This window comes from Dreissena polymorpha, chromosome 6 (assembly GCF_020536995.1).
Source record: "Dreissena polymorpha isolate Duluth1 chromosome 6, UMN_Dpol_1.0, whole genome shotgun sequence".
In the NCBI taxonomy this organism is placed as follows: domain Eukaryota; kingdom Metazoa; phylum Mollusca; class Bivalvia; order Myida; family Dreissenidae; genus Dreissena; species Dreissena polymorpha.
This window is the reverse complement of record NC_068360.1, coordinates 29,577,821-29,600,017: the sequence shown is the minus strand read 5'-3', so window position 1 is coordinate 29,600,017 and position 22,197 is coordinate 29,577,821. Positions and strand designations below refer to the sequence as shown.

Sequence of the window (22,197 nt, the reverse complement as noted above, 5' to 3'; positions counted from 1 at the left end):
AGGTCAAAACGTAGCGTTTTCCCCCAATCCAAAGGGACCTGGCCCCATTCCCAAAATGGTGAAAAAAAAAACTGAGATGACAGCCAATATATCACTCATTCCATATTCATTGCTTGCACCATCAACAGGTTGATTCCCATTCGTTGGATATTGATTTGGTAGCTGGTGCAACAGTAATCTCCCTTTTAAAAGCAGCCTCAGCTTTTTTGCTAAGGCAACCTTGTCCGAGGGAAACATCATTTAAATGAGTGCTACTACATAGCGTTGAATTCAATGGTAGAGTTTTTTAACCTGGATGAATTCTATTAAGATGTTGTCTGGCCTTGTACAAAAGCCAGTGAAACTGTATGAGGTCATGTTGAAGGACCTACCACTGTTGTCAATCAAATGGATTTCCAACCCTTTTTGCCAAATCCATTTGAGACATTTTTGGTGAAGATTGTATTCAACAATTCAAAACAATAAAATGAAACCTGCAGTGGGATGAATGTTTATTACTGTTTTTATATTATGTGTTTTTTACTGCATCATAAACAGATGTTTATTCAGAGTTTTTTTTGAGGGCGACATTACAAATAATACTAAAGGGGTTCAAATCCTTCCTTTATTAGGGACAACACTTTTTGCCTAAACTGTGTTTTCGTCAAGAATAGTCTTCCTATATACGAAAAATACAATCAATGCGGATAGTATTGTCCCTGTTTTACTTGTGTCAACTGCACAGGCTAGTCTGGGACAGCTTTTTATGAACATGTATTTAACTCTGTTTTCTGCAAGCGCGACTCATTTATTGATAAATTATACAAGTAGTTAAGAGTAAGACTTGGTAGTCATTAAAAGCAGTAGATGCTGTGTTGCTTATTAAATACATGTATACTGTTTTTGTTTGTGTGTGTGAACATTTTATAAACCAATCTTAATTTAAGGTGTAATAATCAATGCTAATATTTATATATATTGATGAGGTCATGTCAAATGTAGGTTCGCACTATGAACAGTTTAATGACCATTATTTTGGTGTTTAATTGGTAGCTGGTGCTCAGATTATCTCCCTTTTAAAAATTTCTGGTAACATTCTAGGCTGGGAACAAGTTGTGTTGGGACATAACATGGGATTGCAGGTTGTCTATATCAAAGCTTAGGATAAGTCAGATCTTACAGCGAACAAATCAAATAAAGAAAACCAAGATATCATGTACACCCAATCGCTACGAAACGGTATGGTGAATAGTCATAATTGGTTTATTTTAATGTAAAAATTATAATAAACTCTTACTAAAGTTTGGCTAATTCATATCACTTTCTGTTGCAGGTGAATGCAGTGTGTTATGGTGCAAAGATCATGTTGCCCGGTGTGTTGCGTTATGAGAATGGCATAGAAATAAATGAAGAAATTGTCATAGTTACCACCAAAGGAGAGGCAGTGGCATTAGGTATTAAATACGAGCCTCAGTCTGCAGAAAGGGGGTTTAAAGTGCGTAAAGTGTTGTCCCAGATCAGCCTGTGCAATCTGAACAGGCTTATCAGAGACATCACCCACCGCCTAGACTGGATTTTTCTCTAAAAGAAGACTTCATTTTATAAAAAATACCTTGAAATACCTTTGCTCACTGCACAGGCTATTCTGGGACGACATTTTAAACACAGGCATTAACCTCCCTTATCTCAAAGCGTTACTGGTATGTTATAAGCACTGAATGTTTATTGTAGTTGACAGCCCATCGTTGTTTTATACCCATGGTAGGGTGGCATATAGCAGTCTGACTGTCCGTATTTCTAGCATACCATTTTCGGAACTTTTGTCCTGAATGCTTTCAGATAATGACTATGTCTACCTACATGACTTACACATGAGTTGTGAGTTTTGTTCCAGTCCATTGATTTTTTGCAAAGTTATGGGCATGGAAATAACTATTTTGTCTAAAATAGCTGCTGTGTGGCTTCAAAGCGCAGTAGGGGGGATTGTGTTTCACAAACACAGGCCTTGTTATTTATATACCATGCATTTGAACCATACAACGTTTTAAAAGAAACAACAATTAATCAAATTACAAGATCACAAAAGATAAAAATAACCAAATAACCGGGTTAAAAGTCTTCTGGTTTGTGCCAGAATTCCGTTTTTTCAGGGCACCAAAAGGTCGTTTTCGTAATTCATGTAAATTCGATGAGATAATTTAGGGGGGGAGTAGGGGGTGACCAACCTTGCATTGTCCAAGCAACACGAAACGTTTATCAAGCAAACAAAATCACGGAACTAAAAAAATACACTGTAATGGATATTGCGGAACGTGTTTCGGTGAACAAGCTGCAATTTTGGTAAAATAACAAAAGCAGGTGCCCGAAAGATTAATTGTTCTTTACATTGTAATCTGCGCGAAAAATAAAGGGAGGCAAGCGTTTGCGACATTGTCGAATCATTTTCGTCAAACGAGCGCCATAACAAAATAGTTGCTTTTCGACGTAAAACGAATACAAAAAAAAGAAGTTCCTTGAGCCGAATTCGAGTACAAAGGTGCTAGAATCTGACGTCAAGAATAAATGGCGATGGGAGTGGTTGGCTGAAGTTGATGAACGTGGAGTTAAGTTTCGCGAATTGCTGAAAAATGTATTGCCTGGTACAGTCAGTCAACAAGCTTTGAATCGCCCGGAAAAAACTATAATTCTTTTGACCACAATAATTACTTTTGGGATTTAGTGTCAATGTGAGAAGATGTAAAAATAAAGGGTAAAATTAATATTGTTTGATAACAGGTATGGCCAGACGGAATATGCAGTTTTTTGTCAAAAATAGCCAATTGAAGTTCACCCTTCGGCAAAATAATAAAAAACATTCAACTTACAGAATTTGTGTTTTAAAACATTGTCATGGCATTTGTTTTCAATCAGCAAAAAGCTTATTTGAAAATAATAAAGCCTTCTATATTCATATGCAAATTTCAAAACATAACTCATTCAATCAGTTCCGGTTAACTTTTTGCTGCATTTATCCCCCCCTGTAAGCATAATACAAATTTAAAGCTTTCTTGCTAAAAATTGGTTAATATACTCCTTTTCCTAATGTATACCGTAGACACTTATAATTTTGTTTTTATTGTGGCATTATGGAAAATTAAAAACAAATTAATCAGAACTGTTAATTATCCGGAACTAGTAGACAAACTGTATATGTTCATTGTTTATTGAAATTTTTGGTTTCTTACTATAAAAAAAAAATAACTCTCCTTTATAAAATGAACTTGCAAAACAGGTGTTATTTTAAGATTTGTGTTAATTTCTTAGCTATTTTTATTCTGTCCCCCACTATAGTAGTGGGGGACATATTGGTTTTGCCCTGTCTGTTGGTCTGTTGGTTGGTTGGTCTGTTGGTTGGTTGGTTGGTTTGCGCCAACTTTAACATTTGCAATAACTTTTGCAATATTGAAGATAGGAACTTGATATTTGGCATGCATATGTATCTCATGGAGCTGCACATTTTGAGTGGTGAAAGGTCAAGGTCATCCTTCAAGGTCAAAGGTCAAATATATGGGTCAAAATCGCTCATTTAATTTACACTTTTGCAGTATTTCAATATTCAAGATAGCAACTTGATATTTGGCATGCATGTGTATCTTATGGAGCTGCACAATTTGAGTGGTGAAAGGTCAAGGTCAGCCTTCAAGGTCAGATGTCAAATATATGTGGCCAAAATCGCTCATTTTATGAGTACTTTTGCAATATTGAAGATAGCAACTTGATATTTGGCATGCATGTGTATCTCATGGAGCTGCACATTTTGAGTGGTGAAAGGTCAAGGTCATCCTTCAAGGTCATAGGTCAAATATATGTGGCCCAAATCGCTAATTTTATGAATACTTTTGCAATATTGAAGATAGCAACTTGATATTTGGCATGCATGTGTATCTCATGGAGCTGCACATTTTTAGTGGTGAAAGGTCAAGGTCATCCTTCAAGGTCAAATATATGGGTCAAAATTGCCCATGTAATGTCACTTCTGCAATATTGAAGCTAGCAATTTTATATTTGAAATGCATGTGGATCTCATGGAGCTGCACATTTTGAGTGGTGAAGGGTCAAGGTCAAGGTCATCCTACAAGGTCAAACGTCATATAGGGGGACATTGTGTTTCACAAACACATCTTGTTTATTTGTTTTTTTGCTAAGTCTCAGGAGCTTCCGGGGGCTTCGGACCCCTGGGCCCCCTACCAGGGCTTTGCCCTGAACCTACCGGGGGTCCTGGCGGCCCCCAAGCCCCCAGCTAAAATTGTCAGGTTTTTCAGTTTTGCCAACTTTTAACCCTGAAATAAGCATGAAGGCATCTTGAAAAATTTCCTAAATAATGCTTGCAATTCATGATAAATTCCAGTTTTGAAAATAGACATTAAAGTGTACATCATGATTTTCAAATGTAAGTTATTTCAAAGCATGATATAATTAGCTATATAGATATTGACAATAAATTCCAGTGATGAGAATAGATGTCTAAGTGTGGATTTCAAATGTTAACAATTATTGCAAAAATCTATACCACACAGCTAAACTTTGTTTTCCATTTCAGCCCTTGCTCAGATGACCTCTGCTGTCATGGCAACCACAGACCACAACATCGTAGCCAAGATCAAGCGAGTTATCATGGAGCGAGACACATACCCAAGGAAATGGGGGCTGGGACCAAGGGTACGTCCATTTAAACTCTTAAAGAGCTTTGATTTAATGATGAATTCAGCAATCTAGAAAGCAAAACTTGATTTCAGTGTTTGACAGTTTAAAGTAAAACATTTGTTGAATGTAACTAGCAGGCTGTTCAGGTTTTTGCTGTTTGCCACTCAATAGTATCTTACGAATGGAAATAAAGCCTTTAAAACAAGAATCTATTAAAAAGGCTTTTAATTAAATTTGCTTTTCTAGGGGACTAAAAGGATCAAAATGAATATCTTGACAGTAATTGGCTAACAGGGCCCTTGCTACACTTTGGGGGATTGGGGCCGGGGCCCTTAGAGGGGGAAATTTTGCATCGTTTTTGGCGAAAAGGGGAATTTTAGAAGATCTTATCACCAACCATTCAACACTTAAAATTGCTATATTTTAATGTAATTTACATAAATATACATGTAATCAAAGGTTCATAGCACGATAGCAGCTGGCCCCAAAAACGGCCAAACGAGGGCCCTGGCTAACCTATTCTTTGTTCGCTTAAGGTGTCCCATCAAGAAGCAAATAGTGAATTGGCCCATGGCAAATATGATTTTTACTACTACAGCAATTAAAGAGATTGTGATCTAAATAGTTTCTGTTCCTTGATTTAATGGCTCTGGGTTTGGTTGAATATCCCTTTCCCCCGTAAGAAGCGAAGAAAAAATGGCTTTTGCAACCAACATAAAACTCAAATAGCTGGCGAGTTATTAGCAGCCTGTTCATGTTTAATGCGGTTTGCTGCTCATCAGTATCTAAGGCTTTGAAATGAAGCCTTTAAAACTTTAATCTAGTAAGATAAGAAAAGTATTTAATTAAATGTCACTTTCTAAGGGACTACAAATGCGTCAAAATACATATCTAAGTGATAAAGGGATATTCAATATTAACCCAGTATTCTGTATGTTTATGCTAGGCATCCATCAAGAAGCAGATGATCAAGGACGGCAAGCTGGACAAGTATGGCAAGCCCAACGAGCAGACACCTGGCCAATGGATGGACATGTGAGTTGAACAACCAGGGACCGTTAGCACCCACATATTCTTAGACTTAGGAATCAAGAATAGACTTAGAGAACTAAGAAGAATACCTCATAGTTTGCCTATATCCATGCTAAAAATGGTTCTAACATCATTAAAATCTTGTTCTTAAGGCAGAACAACATATTGAAATGTGTTAAATACCATGCTAGACTTAACTTTCAAGTGGTTTAAATACATTACAGTTTTTATGCCCCCGGTAGGGTGGCATATAGCAGTTGAACTGTCAGTCTGTCTGTCAGTCTGTGTGTCCGTCCGAAAACTTTTACATTGGCCATAACTTTTGCAATATTGAAGATAGCAACTTGACATTTGGCATGAATGTGTATCTCATGGAGCTGCACATTTTGAGTGGTGAAAGGTCAAGGTCATTCTTCAAAGTCAAATATATGGGGGGGACATAGTGTTTCACGAACACATCTTGTTTGTACAAAATCTATGGGGGGTTATATAAAGAATACAATATTAATTATTTAGGAATAATTGCTTGTTTTGTTTATTTTAAATGTAAACAGGTCATGCTAGGAAATGGCATTAAATTTATTTAATTTTCATTGTTTTCTATAAGTTGCTATGTGAATACAAGTCCTGTCATTCAAGGCAAACTGCATTGTGTGCTATTGATAATGTGCCTAAATATGAGAGATATAAATTAGTGAACATTACAATCAGACATATTTTACAAAGTATGCATCTAACATTTGCAAGAAAATAATTTATTAAGAATGTTTCTCGTCTTATTCATGTTGTCTTTACCTCAAAAATATGTATAGCAGTGCAATTGCCATGTGTAGATTTTGTCCTATGGGTGCATTATTTGAATAAAAGAGGCCTTAAAAAAGCAGTGGCTCATGCCACATTTACCGCTGTATTTCAGCGTAAACTTCCTTTGCACCATCAACAGGTTGATTCCCATTCATTGGATTTTGATTTGGTAGCTGGTGCAACAGTATTCACCCTTTTAAAAGCGACCTTAGCAGTTTTGCTGAGGTAACATTGTCGGAGGGAAACATCATCAATAACTTCATTCAAATTCAGGTCAAATTTTCCTTGCCAAATCCATTTTTGCTTGTCATGAAAAAATAGAGTATTCATTGTTTTAACAATAATTGTTTGTTTTGTACATTGAAATGTAAAATTTTCAAATCAAGAAATAGTTTCTTGTGAACTTTTTTTCTCAGTTGTCTGTTAAGGGCTTTGTGAACACAGGCCCGTGCCTTGTGTTTTAATTAAAACGGTGCCTAAATGTAAGCGATCTCAATTGGTCATCATTAAAACCAGCTTATTCTAGAAAGTATGAAATAATTTCTATAGAATGTCGCCTGTCAAATTCAGGTTTTCTTCACCTCAAAAATATATACAGCTGTGCAGTGGCCAAATAAAGATTTTATCCGAGGGAGTTTGTTCTTAAATAAAAGAGGCCTTATAAAACCCATTGGCGCTTTTCACATTTACTGCTCAATTTCAGAATATTGATTTCTTGCACCATAAACAGATTGATTCCCATTTGTTGGATATTGATTTGGTAGCTGGTGCAACAGTAATCACCCTTTTAAAAGTGGCCTTAGCATTGTTGCTAAGGCAACCTTGTCGGAGGAAAACATTTAAATGAGATTGTTGCAACATAGTTATAAGAATATTGATGGCTTGCACCATCAACAGATTGATTCCCATTTGTTGGATATTGATTTGGTAGCTGGTGCAACAGTTATCACCCTTTTAAGTGGCCTTAGCATTGTTGCTAAGGCAACCTTGTCGGAGGGAAACATTTAAATGAGATTGTTCCAACATAGTTACAAGTATATTCATGACTTGCACCATCAACAGGTTGATAGCCATTTGTTGGATATTGATTTGGTAGCTGGTGCAACAGTAATCTCCCTTTTAAAAGCGGCCTCAGCATTGTTGCTAAGGTAACCTTGTCGGAGGGAAACATCATTTGAAGCTTTATTCAAATCCACATTTACCATATGCTGTACACAATTTTGTATATATTCCAAACTATTTAGCTTCTATTTTAAATACAAACAACATTTTGCAGTTTCAGTTGTAGTCTTTTAGATAAATTCTATGATGGTACCGTTTTTATTGATTTAAGCGAAAAACTGCAGAATGGTCCTGTTTCAAATTATAATGATGCAAGATGGGCAGTTCTATGTTTTGTTTATACTTGATGTTATAAAGTATGGCTGGTTCTGTTGTAGTTTACGGAAGGCTGGTGATCTGGAGAATGGAGATGTGAAACCAAACATCGCGGCTGCTTCCACACCAGCCAAGGTACAATATATTATGATCTCGTAGGATGCTCGGGGCATATAGGTTGCAACTAAACGTAACTTTATCTGTCTCTGGTCATCAAATCATGCAAACAGTTATTTAAGGAGAAGTTTTGAAACGTTGATTTTTTATTTAAGATACACAATCTTGTATTGTTGTAATAGGTTAGTTCTTGTCTAGACTATAAGACAGTATTGTTCACCATTTCTTTAAGGCTGGACTTGCTTGTATAAGTATCAAGATGAAGGGTTTTTGTACTTTTGACCATGGGACATGCTCTAGCTGTTAAATAAATATGCAAAATTTATCAATCTTTGATAAACTTTACCAAATAGCAAGCTTTTATAGTAATTTGAGCATTGTTCAGGGAAAACAGGGCTTAATGCATGTGTGTGTAAAGTGTTTCCATGATAAGTTAGTCAGGGACGACACTTAACGTCTAGACTAGAGTTTTTCAGAAGAGAAGACCTTGTGTAAATGAAAAATTATATAAATTTGGTAAGTCTCATCCCTGATTAGCCTGTTACACAGGCATGGGACGACACTTAATGCTCATGCATTAAGCCCTCTTTTTAACAGTCGTCATATTCTTCAAGGAATTGTGAGTTTGATTAACTTAATTAACTTGTTCGTTTTCAGAGGAAACACGAAAGCAGTGGGTCTGAAGCTGAGACCTCCATGATGACCCCTACAACGCCGGGTCCTGATGGTGATGGAGAGAAGAAGAAAAAGAAGAAGAAAAAGAAGGTGAAGGATGAGCCAGTCAGTCCTGCTCCTGAACAACAGGTGGGTTCTGGCAATGTGTGTTGCAGTAAAGTCCTCTAGGCAGATCAGTGCTTTAACCCTTTGCATGCTGTGAATTTGTCGTCTGCTAAAATGTTTTCTGCTGAATTTCTAAAATTAGCATTTTCTTCGATTTTTTTTTCAAAGAATACTATCAGAATAGCAAACAGTGTGGATCCTGATGAGACGCCACGTTTTGTGGCGTCTCATCTGGATCCAAACTGTTTGCAAAGGCCTTCAAAATTCGGTTCCAGCGCTGAAAGGGTTAAGATCTAAACAATGAATCAGAAAAATGAAATGAGCTGTGCAAAGGGGGTTTATTGCATGCGCGTTAAGTGTCGTCCCAGATTATCCTGTGCAGTCTGCATAGGCTAATCAGGGACGACACTCTCTGCTTTAATGATATTTTTCGTTTTAAGAAAGTATCTTCTTGGCAAAAATCTAGTTTTGGCGGAAAGTGTTGTCCCTGATTAGCTTGTGGGGACTGCACAGGCTAATCTGGGACTTCACTTTACGCACGTGCATTAAACCCCCTTTTCACAGAGCACAGCTCAAATATCTGTATTGGCTGGTCATACATTATACTAGTACATCACTTGTTTGGAACAACTTTGACTATTGGGCCAAAATAAATGTTCTCTACATTAACTGTTATGCACTGACAAGAAACAGCATATAAATTCACATAATAAATGAGAGGCAATATTTTTCCACCCTTAAAACATATTGCGATTTATTTATTATTATAAGGTTTATTGTTTTAAAAAAAAACGTGTTTAATTAAGGTTTGAGCTGTTTTCTCTAGACATTATTGCGTTAAAAGTAGACATAATTTCTTGATAGCTGATCTTGATAATTCATCTACAAGTATAAGAGATTGCTTGGTACTTCGAAACGGTTGGTTGGTGAAGAGGACAGTTTTTATACAAATGTCAATGTTCATGAATGTGTATCAGTACATAGCTGACCTTGCATATTTAACTAACCATTGTAACATTGTTTCGCAGGTACAGGCACCCACCTCAGAAGGGTCTCCAGACAAGAAAAAGAAAAAAAAGAAAAAGCACAAGAAGGAAGGGGGTGACTCGGAGTGAATACTGAACTTGTTGTCATGGTGAACATTCTTGAACTATCCTTAAATGCAGGTCAAGGTTACCTGTAGAACATTCTTTAACTCCTTGATGTGGATGTCAAGGTCTATTGTAGTAAGTTACCACTGTGATGTCAGGGTCTTTATAGAAAAACTGTGCTGCTGGGCATCACATGGCATCAAACGTGTGTTAATTGCATCTAATCCATATATTCACCAGCATGCTTCTATGCCAGCTGCTGTATTAGGGTATGCAGATATAAGTGAATTTAATGTTTACATTTAAACAATTAAGACGTTTTAATGTGTTTTGTCATGAGTAAAAAACTTGTTTGTTGTTTTGTCTCTTTAAATGCATTTCACGATCTTATGTAGCTTATTTGGTAAACATGTATGATCATTAAAACATAGAATTGGTAACCAAAAAGTGAAGTGGAAAAAGCAGAAATATCATTCAATGGGCATTCTCATTAAATTTGTAACATATATGTTCCATTATATGTGCTATAAATTAATAGTTAATTGCATTGGACATGTATATTTTAGAAATCCTAAATATAATTTTTCTGATATTTTGTATAAAAATACAAAAATTATTGTTTGATATATAATTATATAAATACATGTTTAAAGCAAAACAACATAGACAAAAAATGAGTTGTAGATTGAAGTGTAAAACCCTTGCAACTGTCTTGCACAGTGCAGCAGGAATTTTTTTTTGCACTTTTATGATACATATTTTTATGAAATTCACTATGTGCTCATGAACCTGTGAGTTTATAAGCACAACTCTGTGTTCATTCATGTGTGTTTATAGCGCATCTATCACTTGTTATTGAATACTTTTTGTTTATATGAACTTCTTGAAAAATTGGTTTTTAACATGTATGAATAAAATGTGAGCCTTTTTTTTCTATTTGTTATGATTTTAATTGCATCTGTATTGAGTATGTTGGAAAATAACGTGTTCATCATAAAGCATATGTTGATTTTACACGTTTATGCTGGTCATTTAGAGTCATATACTTGAAACGGAACAATCTCTGCATTATTGTGTCTATTTGAAGTCAACCTTTTGGGTCTATGATAAGGAGCGGAAGGTTTATATAGTATTTAACAAAGCAAATTAAGGTATTGAAGTAATATCATTAAGGTATTTAATTTCGATGTTAAAGGAGTATTTTAAGGTTTAAAAGAACCCTGTCGGCGATACCCTTAATAGATTTCTTAAAATTACATAAATCTGTTAATAGAATCATACTCGCCATGGGACAAGGCATTTTTTTCTGACATGGCCCATAAATCATTTAAAATCTTATTTTAGCTGAGCCATTTATTTCAGAGGGATATGAGATAAAATATCACAAATCAATGGAAACGCTGTCAAATTATTAACCCGAAATACCGTATTTATGGACGTAAAGTTGTGGCAACAGCACTGAGATTTCTCGTTGGTGAAACCGGAGGGGACTTATGGTTTGCACTCCATTTGTCAGTCAGATAGTCTGTCACACTTTTCTGGATCCTGCGATAACTTTAAAAGTTTTTCATATTTTTTTATGAAACTTGAAACGTGGATAGATGGCAGTATGGAGATTATGCACGTCATTTCATTTTGTTCCTATGTCAACAATTCTGGTTGCGATGGCAACAAATATATATAAAAAAATACACGCCACGGGAGAAAAGGTAACTTTCCAGCAAAAGGGAAACAGCTGTGAATTATTTTCTTGAAAGAGACATAAAAAAAAACCAGAAAATTTCTTCATGTCAGTGTAAGATCTTTTGTTATTTCACTCTTGATCATAGAAGAATAATATTTTCACTCGTGGTGCATATATTTTCTGTGATCACTCGTGAAATAACAAACAATCTTACACTGACACGAACAAATTTCTATATTATATTCCGTGTTTTGTTAAAATTAATGTGTTCATGTGCTGCTGTTCTTCATAAATAATTTTCATTTACAAGTTTGAGTCCATACAAGGGACCTTTTCACAGATTTTGGTAGCCTCGGGGTATATGTATTGAAGTTTGTCATTAAATACTTTATATTGATAAATGTAAACATTGGATCTAAAAAGCTCCAGTAAACATACAAGAATAAAACTGAAAAAAAAACACAATGTGTTTGTAAAAATACATTGTCCCTAATATGTTTGACCTTGGAGAATGACCTTTACCTTTGGCTTTCAACACTTAAAATGTGCAGCTCCTTGAGATACACATGCATGCCAATATGAAGTTGCTATCTTCAATCTTACAAAAGTTATGGCAAATGTTAAAGTTTGACGCAAACCAAAAAACCAACAGACAGGGCAAATACAATATGTCCCCCACTATAGTGTTGGGGGACATAAAAAGTAACCCTCAACAGAGGCGTATCCAGAAAATTTTCAGAGGGGGGGCTCAACAGGGGAGGGTGCGGGAGGGGTGTCCCCTTCCGTCGACGATTTTTTTTTTGAAATGGCACCTTGAAATGATGCGATTTCCTGCTATCTAATCAGCATTTTGCATGATAAAAGTGCATGTAAAACAAATAAGAACTTGAGTTCACACATCAAGTGTGACAGACACACGGACAGACAGACACACAGGGGTAAATCAAATGTCTCTCAAACCACTAAAGTGGTGGGAGACATTAACTTTATCCATAACTTTTTTAACAGAGTTAGATGGGTGGACCTCCTATTTAACCTTGTTGGATATCCTACTAGGTCAACTTAGGTACAACATTAAAATGTTTATGTCCATGTCCCTATGAATGGAAAGCAGGCACACAGCGGACAACCTGTCCTGACCCATTGATGATCTTAGTTTTGTCTTAACAAGTCCTTGGGCACTGATACTCCTTTCACACTCGCATGATGTAACAGGGAACACACATGATATGGACAAAACAGTGTAAATGATGGGGTATAGCTGGGAATCACAATGTGCAACAGAGCCCTGAAGGGTAGTAGGTGGGTTGGGTAAACCTTTCCAACTAGCCTGCCATATAAAGTGCAACTCAGCAGGGAGGGACTGAGGGGAAGGGAGATCATCAATGAACCATTCAAGGTCACTAGCACTGACAGGAGAGGCGCACATTTGTTCAGGTATAAACTTCAATCCCATGGCTGCCTTAGTCTGCAAATCACTGAATCGGGTGTCCATTTCGTTCACAAAAGTGTTAACAAAGGGAGTCGTTAGGTTTCTGTGTAGTTTAATTCGGGTGTTGCTGCCTCGATGTTTTCACGCTTTAAGAAAATGATTTAGTTTCATATAGCAAAGTAATTCTTCATTTTTGAGTCTTTTTTAGTTTTAAAAAGTATGGATGAACATCAAAGCAGTTAGCCCGGTTTGTAAAAAAAAAAATTTAAAAAAATAATTGCCATTCATTAAGTGTGCAGTTGAATTTCACTGGCAATAACTTGTTACTCAAAAGGATTATCACTCTAAAGAGCTAATACCAATTAAATTCATCAAAGAAATTACCGAAAAAATAATTATGATTGTCCATTGAGTTCGTCTTAACTCTTTAATTGCTACAAATTGAAATATTGTTTTTCACAAGTCTCATGCGGCAGCCATTTGTAAACATTTATCTATAGCTAAATGTATGGATGAATTTCATTAGTTGAATGTTTCTTCTTCAGCCAATCAAATAGCGCAGTTTATTACTTACAGTCAATGAAGCGTGCACTTTAGCTGACGAAAGTTAGATCGTCTGTACACATGCCTGGGGGCTAATCACACAAATCGACAGCTGTTTATGGCTTAATAAGGGACATATGACAGGAAATACACAAGTGGATTGAAACTGTAAGGGGCTCATTTTTATTAAAAATCGTGTCTAGCCAGCCAGCTGGGGGGGCTTTAGCCCCCTAGCCCCCACCTAAATACGCCTCTGCTCAACAGGGCACGACTGAGCCATTGGTCTATTGATAAGACCACACGGCCATCAGTGCTCATACAATAACTATAAGTGTTGTATTTTATATAAGCAATCCTCGTACTATCACAAAATATAACGACAACAACACATCTCTCCAAATTATTCAATCGTTTGGCGTTGCAATGCTTTATAATTTCCAGGTTTTTAAATCATCAAAAGAAACATATAATGGATATTTTAGAGCACGGTAAATGTTCAGTATTACTGTTTCCTCGCAGATATCATAACTTCAACGAAAATTTGTCTGAAACATTTTTTTAAATTTTGTCAATTTACCAAAACGTGAAAAGGTCCATAACATTACTAATATTAAGTTTGTTTTGGTGAAACCACGAGGCTGTAAACGGTCCTTTATGTCCGGAACAGATATTGATGTCTCAGTTAATATCACTTATCTTGGGTCATGTAAGTTTTCAATTAATTTTTAATAATCTATGGTCCGTAATATTGTTTTTTAGTCTATTTGCAACGCAAATAGGCTTTTGTTATACCGCATTTCAAAATCACATGGGGAAACGGTTATCCTTTTCCCTGATTTTGGGCAGACGAAATAGATATTTAATATAGTATTTCGTAATTTTTACAATTTTACATTTAGAAACTTTTTTCTAACAGTTTCTTCCAAAAAACATTGCCTACACCATTTTTAGTGAATTTTTCTAAGGCCGTTTTACGTGAAAAACGTTCTTAGAAACTAAAACAAGTTTTGTTAGTAAAAGAATTCTGTTATTGGCAAAAGCGAGTTATTTTTAGGAAATAACCATCTACAAGGCAAACTTAAAAGAATTACGTGCCTTTAAAAAAGGGAGACCATTATATTACTGCTTCATGCGAGGTAGGGGACTTTAATTGCTTGGCAATAGTCTTGTTCTTTATAAAAAAAATCTGTTTGATAGCCATTTACATTCAGACAACTAATCCTTTAACATTTACTTCAGTAGAAACTTCCCTGTATCTTGCAAATAGATTTTCAACGCCACCGGCGCTCTCGTTGTGGTGAGCGAACACTGCGGAGTCCCAGAGTAACGCGCGCACGTAACCGATCATTCGACAACCATGAATTATTTTATGCCACAACTGAAATCTCAAAATAGTATTTGTTTAAAAAATGTATGTTAGTATTTATAACGCGCAAGACAACCTTATACTATTTAAAACGATATAAACACTGCTAATGTATTACAACTTTTAATAGACGGACGTGAAAATGAAATCCTTTCGAGTTTTTATGACTGTGCTGGTATTCCGTACTTGGTCCAAATAAAGTGGGCGGCAGTTCGTACAGGTCTGAATATGTTTTGGAGCAGAATATTGAACTTTGCTCTTGGTTGACGTTGGGCGACGATCCCCATTTTCGGGACGTTATGAGTTTTGACATTGATTTGTGCTGCTGTTGGAAAATTTGCAGTTATTTTATGAAATTCATCAAACGTAAGATCGTTTTAATCTACTTTCGATTTAAACGTAACTTGGTTAGTGTTCATGTTGTATTTTTAACTTAATACATGAACTAAATACATGTGTTGTAATTAGGTTAAATTTAAATATTGATTTTTCAATTTTAGATGTATACTTACCTGTACTTAAATGCATGTTCAATGATTTAATGATTAAAACAACCACTACCATAACAAATATCAAATTTAAGTAATGTACATATTGAATATTCTAGATTTGTAATGCTTCTGAATGTTTGATAATCGTTCTTTATAAAGTTTTTTTAAAATGTGTTTATTATTTATATTATATTCATATTAAATTAAATATTTGGTTATTAAATTGGTGACAAAATGCTGAATGTACTGAAGCCAATGTATATACTACTTTATGCGTTCTTAGTGTTAACAGGTATGTTATAAAATAGCGCTTGTCCGCGCTCGCGACTTGAATGAAGTAATCAAAACATAGGACCAAACACAAAATACACCTCGCACATTAAACAATACACCAGTCACTACCAGAAGACATAATACCAGCCGGGTAGGTCGCCGTTTTAATGCAATTGGGATCAATAAATGGCCTATAATTGGTAGTCAGAAATTCAACCACATAAACAACTTCCTGTTTCGATTTCAAAACACCATTTAAATGGAAACTGATCACAAATACCACCGTTTGCCTACTAATGAACATGAAGACATTGCGTCAGAAAGTAAGAGTTTAAACAACTGATGTTTGTCTTAAGTTAATACATATTGCATAGTATTTTTTTAATATAAGTTTGCATTACGTTTTTCAGAGGTATCAATGCAGAAAAACGTATTATGAAATGACCTTATCTCGTATTTGATTAATAATTTTCGCTTACCCCGGTATATGCCCATAATGCATGCAATCTATTTAATGAGCAGTGATCAATGTACTGCATCATTGAACAGCTAACTTTGCACAAAAAACATCTTCCACTTTCGTTTTAGCCTTACTTTGTACGCTAATGAAATTGTCATGTAATTTGTGTAGTTATGACCTATATAATGTTTACAGACTCCCGATGCCCGATTGAATTGAATCGAATGGCTCTGAGTAACAATTAAATTTTGCTTTCATTTATTGAATACAAAAATATTAACCTTATATTAAATGCACCACAACGATACTAAACATCTACTTGAGATAAACGTGTGATTTTTAACAAATAAAATATAGTAGCAGATTGTTACCAGGAACATTGTCATATCTGGGGTCTTACAAAAACACACAATCAGAAGGACATTCACCACAAATACCAATCGCCACGCACTAGCACTTTCTCAGTTATAGTAACACAATAAAATTGGTGTATAGAACTGGTTGGCATAATGTTCAGAAAACAGTGGGATTCAAATGTCGACCTGTTTATATATGCACGTAAGACCCATCAAACATCTTGACTCTATATTTTACACGTATACATTTATGGAATCATATCTCTTTTCAGCTTTCTATAACAAACTTAGGGCGATAGTAATCTTCATTTGTGAAAGATGTTGCTGGTATTGGATATCAAGGTTTGTGGTATACATTTTAATGAATCGTTTATTTTACAAAAAGCTCACTGATTTACTTGTATTTAGCCGAATATTAATAGCAAAGTATCAAATCGTCACGTCAAAAATGTTGTCCTTTATACACTGTTTATGATATTTCGCCGAAATGACTTTTAGGTATACACACGCATGCATATTTTATTATCATGTTAAGTTGTATATCATGTCAATGTTCAGATTCATCTACACAAACAGTGCTTGTACATTTAATACCCTTATCAAGAGCTAGCATTTGAATGTGTTTGAATTGTCAACAGAATCTGTCGACGTTTCGTTAGGCCAAAAGCTTCCGATGAAGAAAATTCAGACGACTATATTCATGTCGTCAGAGCCAATGAACAACTACGAAAACAACGAGATGTACTTGAGAGAGAGAAAAATGAGTGCGAAAGAAAAATTGAAGAGTTGACACATAAATTTGATATTGAAAGGCAAGCTTTAATAAATGAAACCCGGGTGAGTAACCAACGTTTAACCCAGATTAAAGAAGACTTAAAAAGAGTAGAAGCCGAGAAACAGGATGCACTTACAAGGTATTGTGTTTTGTTTGATTAAAAGATTCTGAACTAAAAAATCATGACATAAAGTGTTATAAGTTTTGACATTTTAACATGTTGATGAAGACAAAATAAATGAAATACATTACATCTCATGTATTACAGACATTTACACTCAACAAAAGTTATAACCGACCACTTGATATTTTGGGATATTTAAACTCTGCGTAATGTGCTTGGCAAAAACAAATCAGACCAAATACTTTATCATTTTATTATCACCATTTGTACCAAATTTCAATAGTATCAAAATAATTTTAGGAGGTAAACATAGTGAGTTTATATGGTCACCCTAAAAACTAAAAGTAACACAATTACCACCACGGATTGTCAATATCGAGCGTGCCCTCCATTGGCAGCAATTACGGCTTGGCACCTTGCTCTCATTGAGACAATGTAATTTCGAATCTCACGTTGGTTTATATCGGCCCAAACCTGCATTACGTCACGTGATACGTCCTGTAAGGTGTTTTTTGTGGCAGCTCCCGGACCATTCTCTTTAGTAATTCCCATACGTGTTCAATGGGGTTGATATCCGGACTTTTCGCTGGCCATGGAAGAATACGTACGTTGTTCTGTGCAAGCATGTCCTTGCAGTAAGGCACGTAGCATTATCCTGTGCTTAAATCACCCCTCTATCCGCTCGAGTGTGGGGTAGAACGCAAGGTTGAATGATATCGTTTTGGTATTTTAGGGCATTTAGATTGCCATTAACCTGCACTATTGGGTGTTTTGTATGCAACGAAATTCCAGCCCACAGCATTATGGAACCACCACAGAAACGATCCACCTCCAACAAACAATTATCGTGGTTTCTTTCTCCCCGGCGACGATATATCCGTATACGGCCATGAGCTCCACGTAGCTTTACTCTGACTTCATCAACAAAAAGGACATTTGCCCAATCGGCTCTTGAATACCTGAGATATCGCCTTACTCAAACAAGACGAGCTCTTCGATGTCTAGGAGTGAGTATGGGGACCTTACGAGGGCGTTGAGAGCGTATTTCAGCGGCTCTAAGGCGATTCCTTACAGTCTGTGGAGTAACATGACGATTGTTCATTGCGTTATTTTGCCTTGCAGTTTCTGTAGCAGGTAAAAATCTGTTACGTAAATGTGTTAGTACAATGTACCTGTCCTGGCGATGAGTTGTAACTCTCGGCGAGGACGGCGACGAATGTTAGCAACACTTCCGGTTCGTTAAAATTTTTCCCAAAGCGCATTGATAGTCGATATGCTCCTGTGTAAGACTCTAGAAACCTGAAAACATATGAAAATACTAAACACCATGCGTAAACCATAAATAGTGTCTTAATTTACGATTTTTTTCAATATCCGTAGTTTAATTTAAACAAGTAACGTACCTGTCTTATGGATGCACCACTCCGTAGCATTCCAATTGCTCTGTCACGCTCAACCACAGACATTCTAGCCATGTTGTTGCGTTTTTTTTTAAACCGTTGACAACTTCAGTAGAGTTAGGATGTGGTGTGTAACAATTCATAAGTGCGCACGTGATTTTCACGCACAAAGTCGGATTCGAAACCTCTTATCCGCACGACCATTCCGCACTACCGCAAACATGTGATGTTAGTATTTTTCGATACACAATAAGGTTGAACCAAGAGTTTTGAAATTTGGTTATTTTTCATGAAACCGTTTTCAAAATAAATAATTTTAAAAAGTGGTAGGTTATAACTTTTGTTGAGTGTATATTGTTATGTTTTTTTATATAAGATTAAGTGCCCTGATGTCAACGAAACTGCGGGACAACAATCCGAACATAGCAGATCTCAGTGACCAATTCAGACCTACAAAACTGGCGGAGATGTTCAGTGAACTGTACGACAACGAATGGACGGACGCTTTCACGGCTGTAAACGGTGTTCTTACAGAGAGGCAAACTATAACGTTCTTGCTGGACATTCTTATGGTATTTATTTACTTGTTACAGAGTCGATCTAAAAATCGAACTAATGACACACCAATTTCTTATTTTTACATTGAATTGCGAATCATTAAATTTGCATATTTTTGAATGATTAATTAAATAAAAGATTTGACATGGAATTATTGCGCTATTTACCTGACACCATGCTTTGAAAAATTCATTCATTTATTCTACCAGGATGCTTACTCCTTCTGTTCCCAAGAGCTGGACAATTCATGGCGTACGGTCTCCGACTGGTACCTCGATGATGTAAGTATTAAGATTTGCGATGTCAACGTATGTTCTAAGAACGTTTAAGTGTTTGACTTTTTCCCGGTTATTTAACTTGATTGAATATGTCAGTGGCTTTTGCAAAAACAACATTGCACTAAATGTACGAAATGTTAACTAGCTATTGATATTCAATTATAAATTACCGTGCGTAGCAATTAATAACTGATATTATTTATCGAATGCATTTCAGTCTTTGCCCAACGAGCAACAGATAAAGAAACTTCTAAAAGACTCAAGAAAGGTCGTTGTTGTGAGGATGACCAAGCGGATTACAAAGGTTTTGTTACTACACAATTTGAAATTGAGCAAAAAAGTATACTATTGATTTGCATAAGTTCAAGAGAGCAATTTGATTACATATATACCTCATTGATTACCATTAAAATTGTGAAAACTATTGATGTGGAATGCGGAAAGTTAACTTTTGTTTTCAGAGATACAAGGGCAATCTTGAGTCGGTTTGTTATATCCAAACGTTACATGCCACGCTGTCAACTGAGGTCCTGGTTAAATATGTCATGCAGAGCGTTAAACTTTGCCTGCTAATGTGCGCAAATGACCCACCAGTCGTCATTAGTTGTCCAGGTTAATATATTAAGTTACATAAATATATAGGATTTTTATTGTGATGCTTTTTGTAGCGAGCGTTTAAATGTGTCTGCTAATGCTTGCAAACGTACCACTAGTCGCGATTTATTGTCTAGGTAAATGTCCTCACTGATGTGTTAACTTAAATAGATATAGAGAACACATATTGTAATGATATTTGTAATCATAAGCGAAATCAAAGGTTATTAAGGTAATCATGAGTAATACTTGATATGCCTGAAATTGTGTATTATTAGATGACTGTTATGTTCCTATAGACCGTACTTCGACAGAACCTGCAAATAACATACAACATGATGCGGCAGATATAGCCTCTGGCAAAGTTGAGCAATCTACCGCGGTAATTTCACCAACTGAAACTCAGTTCGTTCAGGAAACTCTAGAACGGAAACAACAAGACTTTCAAAACAATCTTGAAGATAAAATCAACGAAGAACAATTCAACAACGAAGAACACTCAATATATGCAGAGAACAATGGCGCAGATAACGAGCAGATTATTCGGGGCGAACTCAAAGCGGATTCCATTCAGACAAGTCATGTAGTTTTAGACATTGAAGGTAGTTCGGTTGAGCATGGATATTTCAATCGACTACTATTTGATCGGAACATGTTCAAAGAGTATACAACACGAGGTCCTTACTTGGAGTACATCGTCTGGCCGGTGATTTACCTGCACCGGGGAGGCCCCATGTTGGGCAAAGGTGTGGCACAGGGGACACGGGGTGATGTGGGCAGGTTGGAGGAAGAACAATGGACATGGAAGAAAGATTACTAATACTTATGAATTTGTCAAGCATATACTAATGTTCTTTTTAACATACCTTAGTTTGAGCTGTGCTATACAAATTAACATGTATTTTTTATAGAAACTGCAAGCAATTGTACATTGAGGTATGCTATAATCATGTGGTATAACATTTGAAAAAATTTCATAAAAATATGATGATTAAACTACACTCTGCATTTCAGAGAGTATAAATATACAACTTTGTATTGTTGACCTCTTTATATAACGGATAACAGAATGCCGTAGCTCCTGGTAGATAGTCTAGCAGTGCTGTGTGAATCAAGAAAAAGTAAAATATTAACTTTATATACACGTGTGAAGATAAATGTTTCGCATTAAAATTTCGAAAATTGGTTAGCGATAGCGATTTGATACAGCCGACTCATAACACAAGTACATAGATTCAGCTGATATTGCACACGTCTTTATGTTCCTTAACGTAAAAGCAGATTTTCCAAGACTATATTTAAAAAAAGTAGAAAACAGTGTTACCCCGTGCAGAAATCAGGAAAAATACCATATACTTTTAGAAGTATTAAGAGGTATAAACATGTGAAAATGTGTAGATGCAGCTGTTTTTTAGTCCGATTATCATATATAACGGTACTTTATCATAACTGTTGCGTAGTACAACCGTAGCAATTGTCAATAACGTATACTAGTAACTAGTCAATGCAATATGCATTTTAATTCGATTTTAAAAGAATAATAACGCAGACGCAATCACATAGTATGTGAAAGTATAGATGTGTGATATGGGTGTGAGTATCGACAAGTTGTTGCAAGCAGTGTTGATGATACATTTCATAGTTCAATCGTCCAGGCCTGTAACGAGTAGCCTAGTTCAAGACTTCAGTCTTCAAATTAAGTCAACAGCAAAGTTAGATTGGGTGATGTGTGTGGATAGGACCGGTTATAAGCATCAACTGTGTAACTATTAAAAAAGCGATCTGTGTAAGACGAACCGGTGAAATCGTGTTGTACCTGTCTTGGACGCAAAGACAGAAGGTCGGACAGACATTAAACTCGCTATATATAACCAGCATCATGATGCCGGAATAATGTAAATGCCTACATGATGTTTATTTGATCAGAGGTACCGGTACATGAATGGCAGAATAGAGGACAATAGGGGTTTATGCAAATCATAAACATCGAACATTCAGAA

At 35.9% G+C, this 22,197-nt stretch overlaps 2 protein-coding genes across 2 annotated transcripts in view; both read left to right on the top strand.

Moving 5' to 3' along the window:
- The window catches only part of LOC127836394 (H/ACA ribonucleoprotein complex subunit DKC1-like), a 33,710-nt gene extending 22,919 nt beyond the window's left edge, over positions 1-10,791 (top strand). Inside the window, exons 9-14 of the mRNA XM_052363004.1 lie at positions 1,313-1,433; positions 4,559-4,677; positions 5,609-5,697; positions 7,938-8,010; positions 8,650-8,796; positions 9,801-10,791. Coding sequence (XP_052218964.1) covers positions 1,313-1,433; positions 4,559-4,677; positions 5,609-5,697; positions 7,938-8,010; positions 8,650-8,796; positions 9,801-9,887 — 636 coding nt within the window. The 3' untranslated portion in view covers positions 9,888-10,791. The remainder of the gene's footprint in view (positions 1-1,312; positions 1,434-4,558; positions 4,678-5,608; positions 5,698-7,937; positions 8,011-8,649; positions 8,797-9,800) is intronic.
- Positions 10,792-15,068: 4,277 nt separating this feature from the next.
- LOC127836418 (uncharacterized) lies at positions 15,069-21,228 on the top strand. The gene is made up of 8 exons (XM_052363049.1): positions 15,069-15,254; positions 16,741-16,810; positions 17,107-17,382; positions 19,144-19,339; positions 19,535-19,606; positions 19,821-19,907; positions 20,065-20,215; positions 20,497-21,228. Exons 1-8 carry the CDS (start codon positions 15,188-15,190, stop codon positions 21,015-21,017), a joined length of 1,440 nt encoding a protein of 479 aa, XP_052219009.1. The 5' UTR covers positions 15,069-15,187; the 3' UTR covers positions 21,018-21,228.
- The last annotated feature ends 969 nt before the right edge of the window (positions 21,229-22,197 follow it).

Bases quoted from the DNA above. Each gene is read 5' to 3' on its own strand.
- LOC127836418 (XM_052363049.1), top strand. From the start codon at position 15,188: ATGAGTTTTGACATTGATTTGTGCTGCTGTTGGAAAATTTGCAGTTAT. The intron at 15,255-16,740 runs GTAAGATCGTTT...ATCTCTTTTCAG, and splicing joins TTTTATGAAATTCATCAAAC to CTTTCTATAACAAACTTAGG. The intron at 19,607-19,820 runs GTAAGTATTAAG...AATGCATTTCAG, and splicing joins CCGACTGGTACCTCGATGAT to TCTTTGCCCAACGAGCAACA.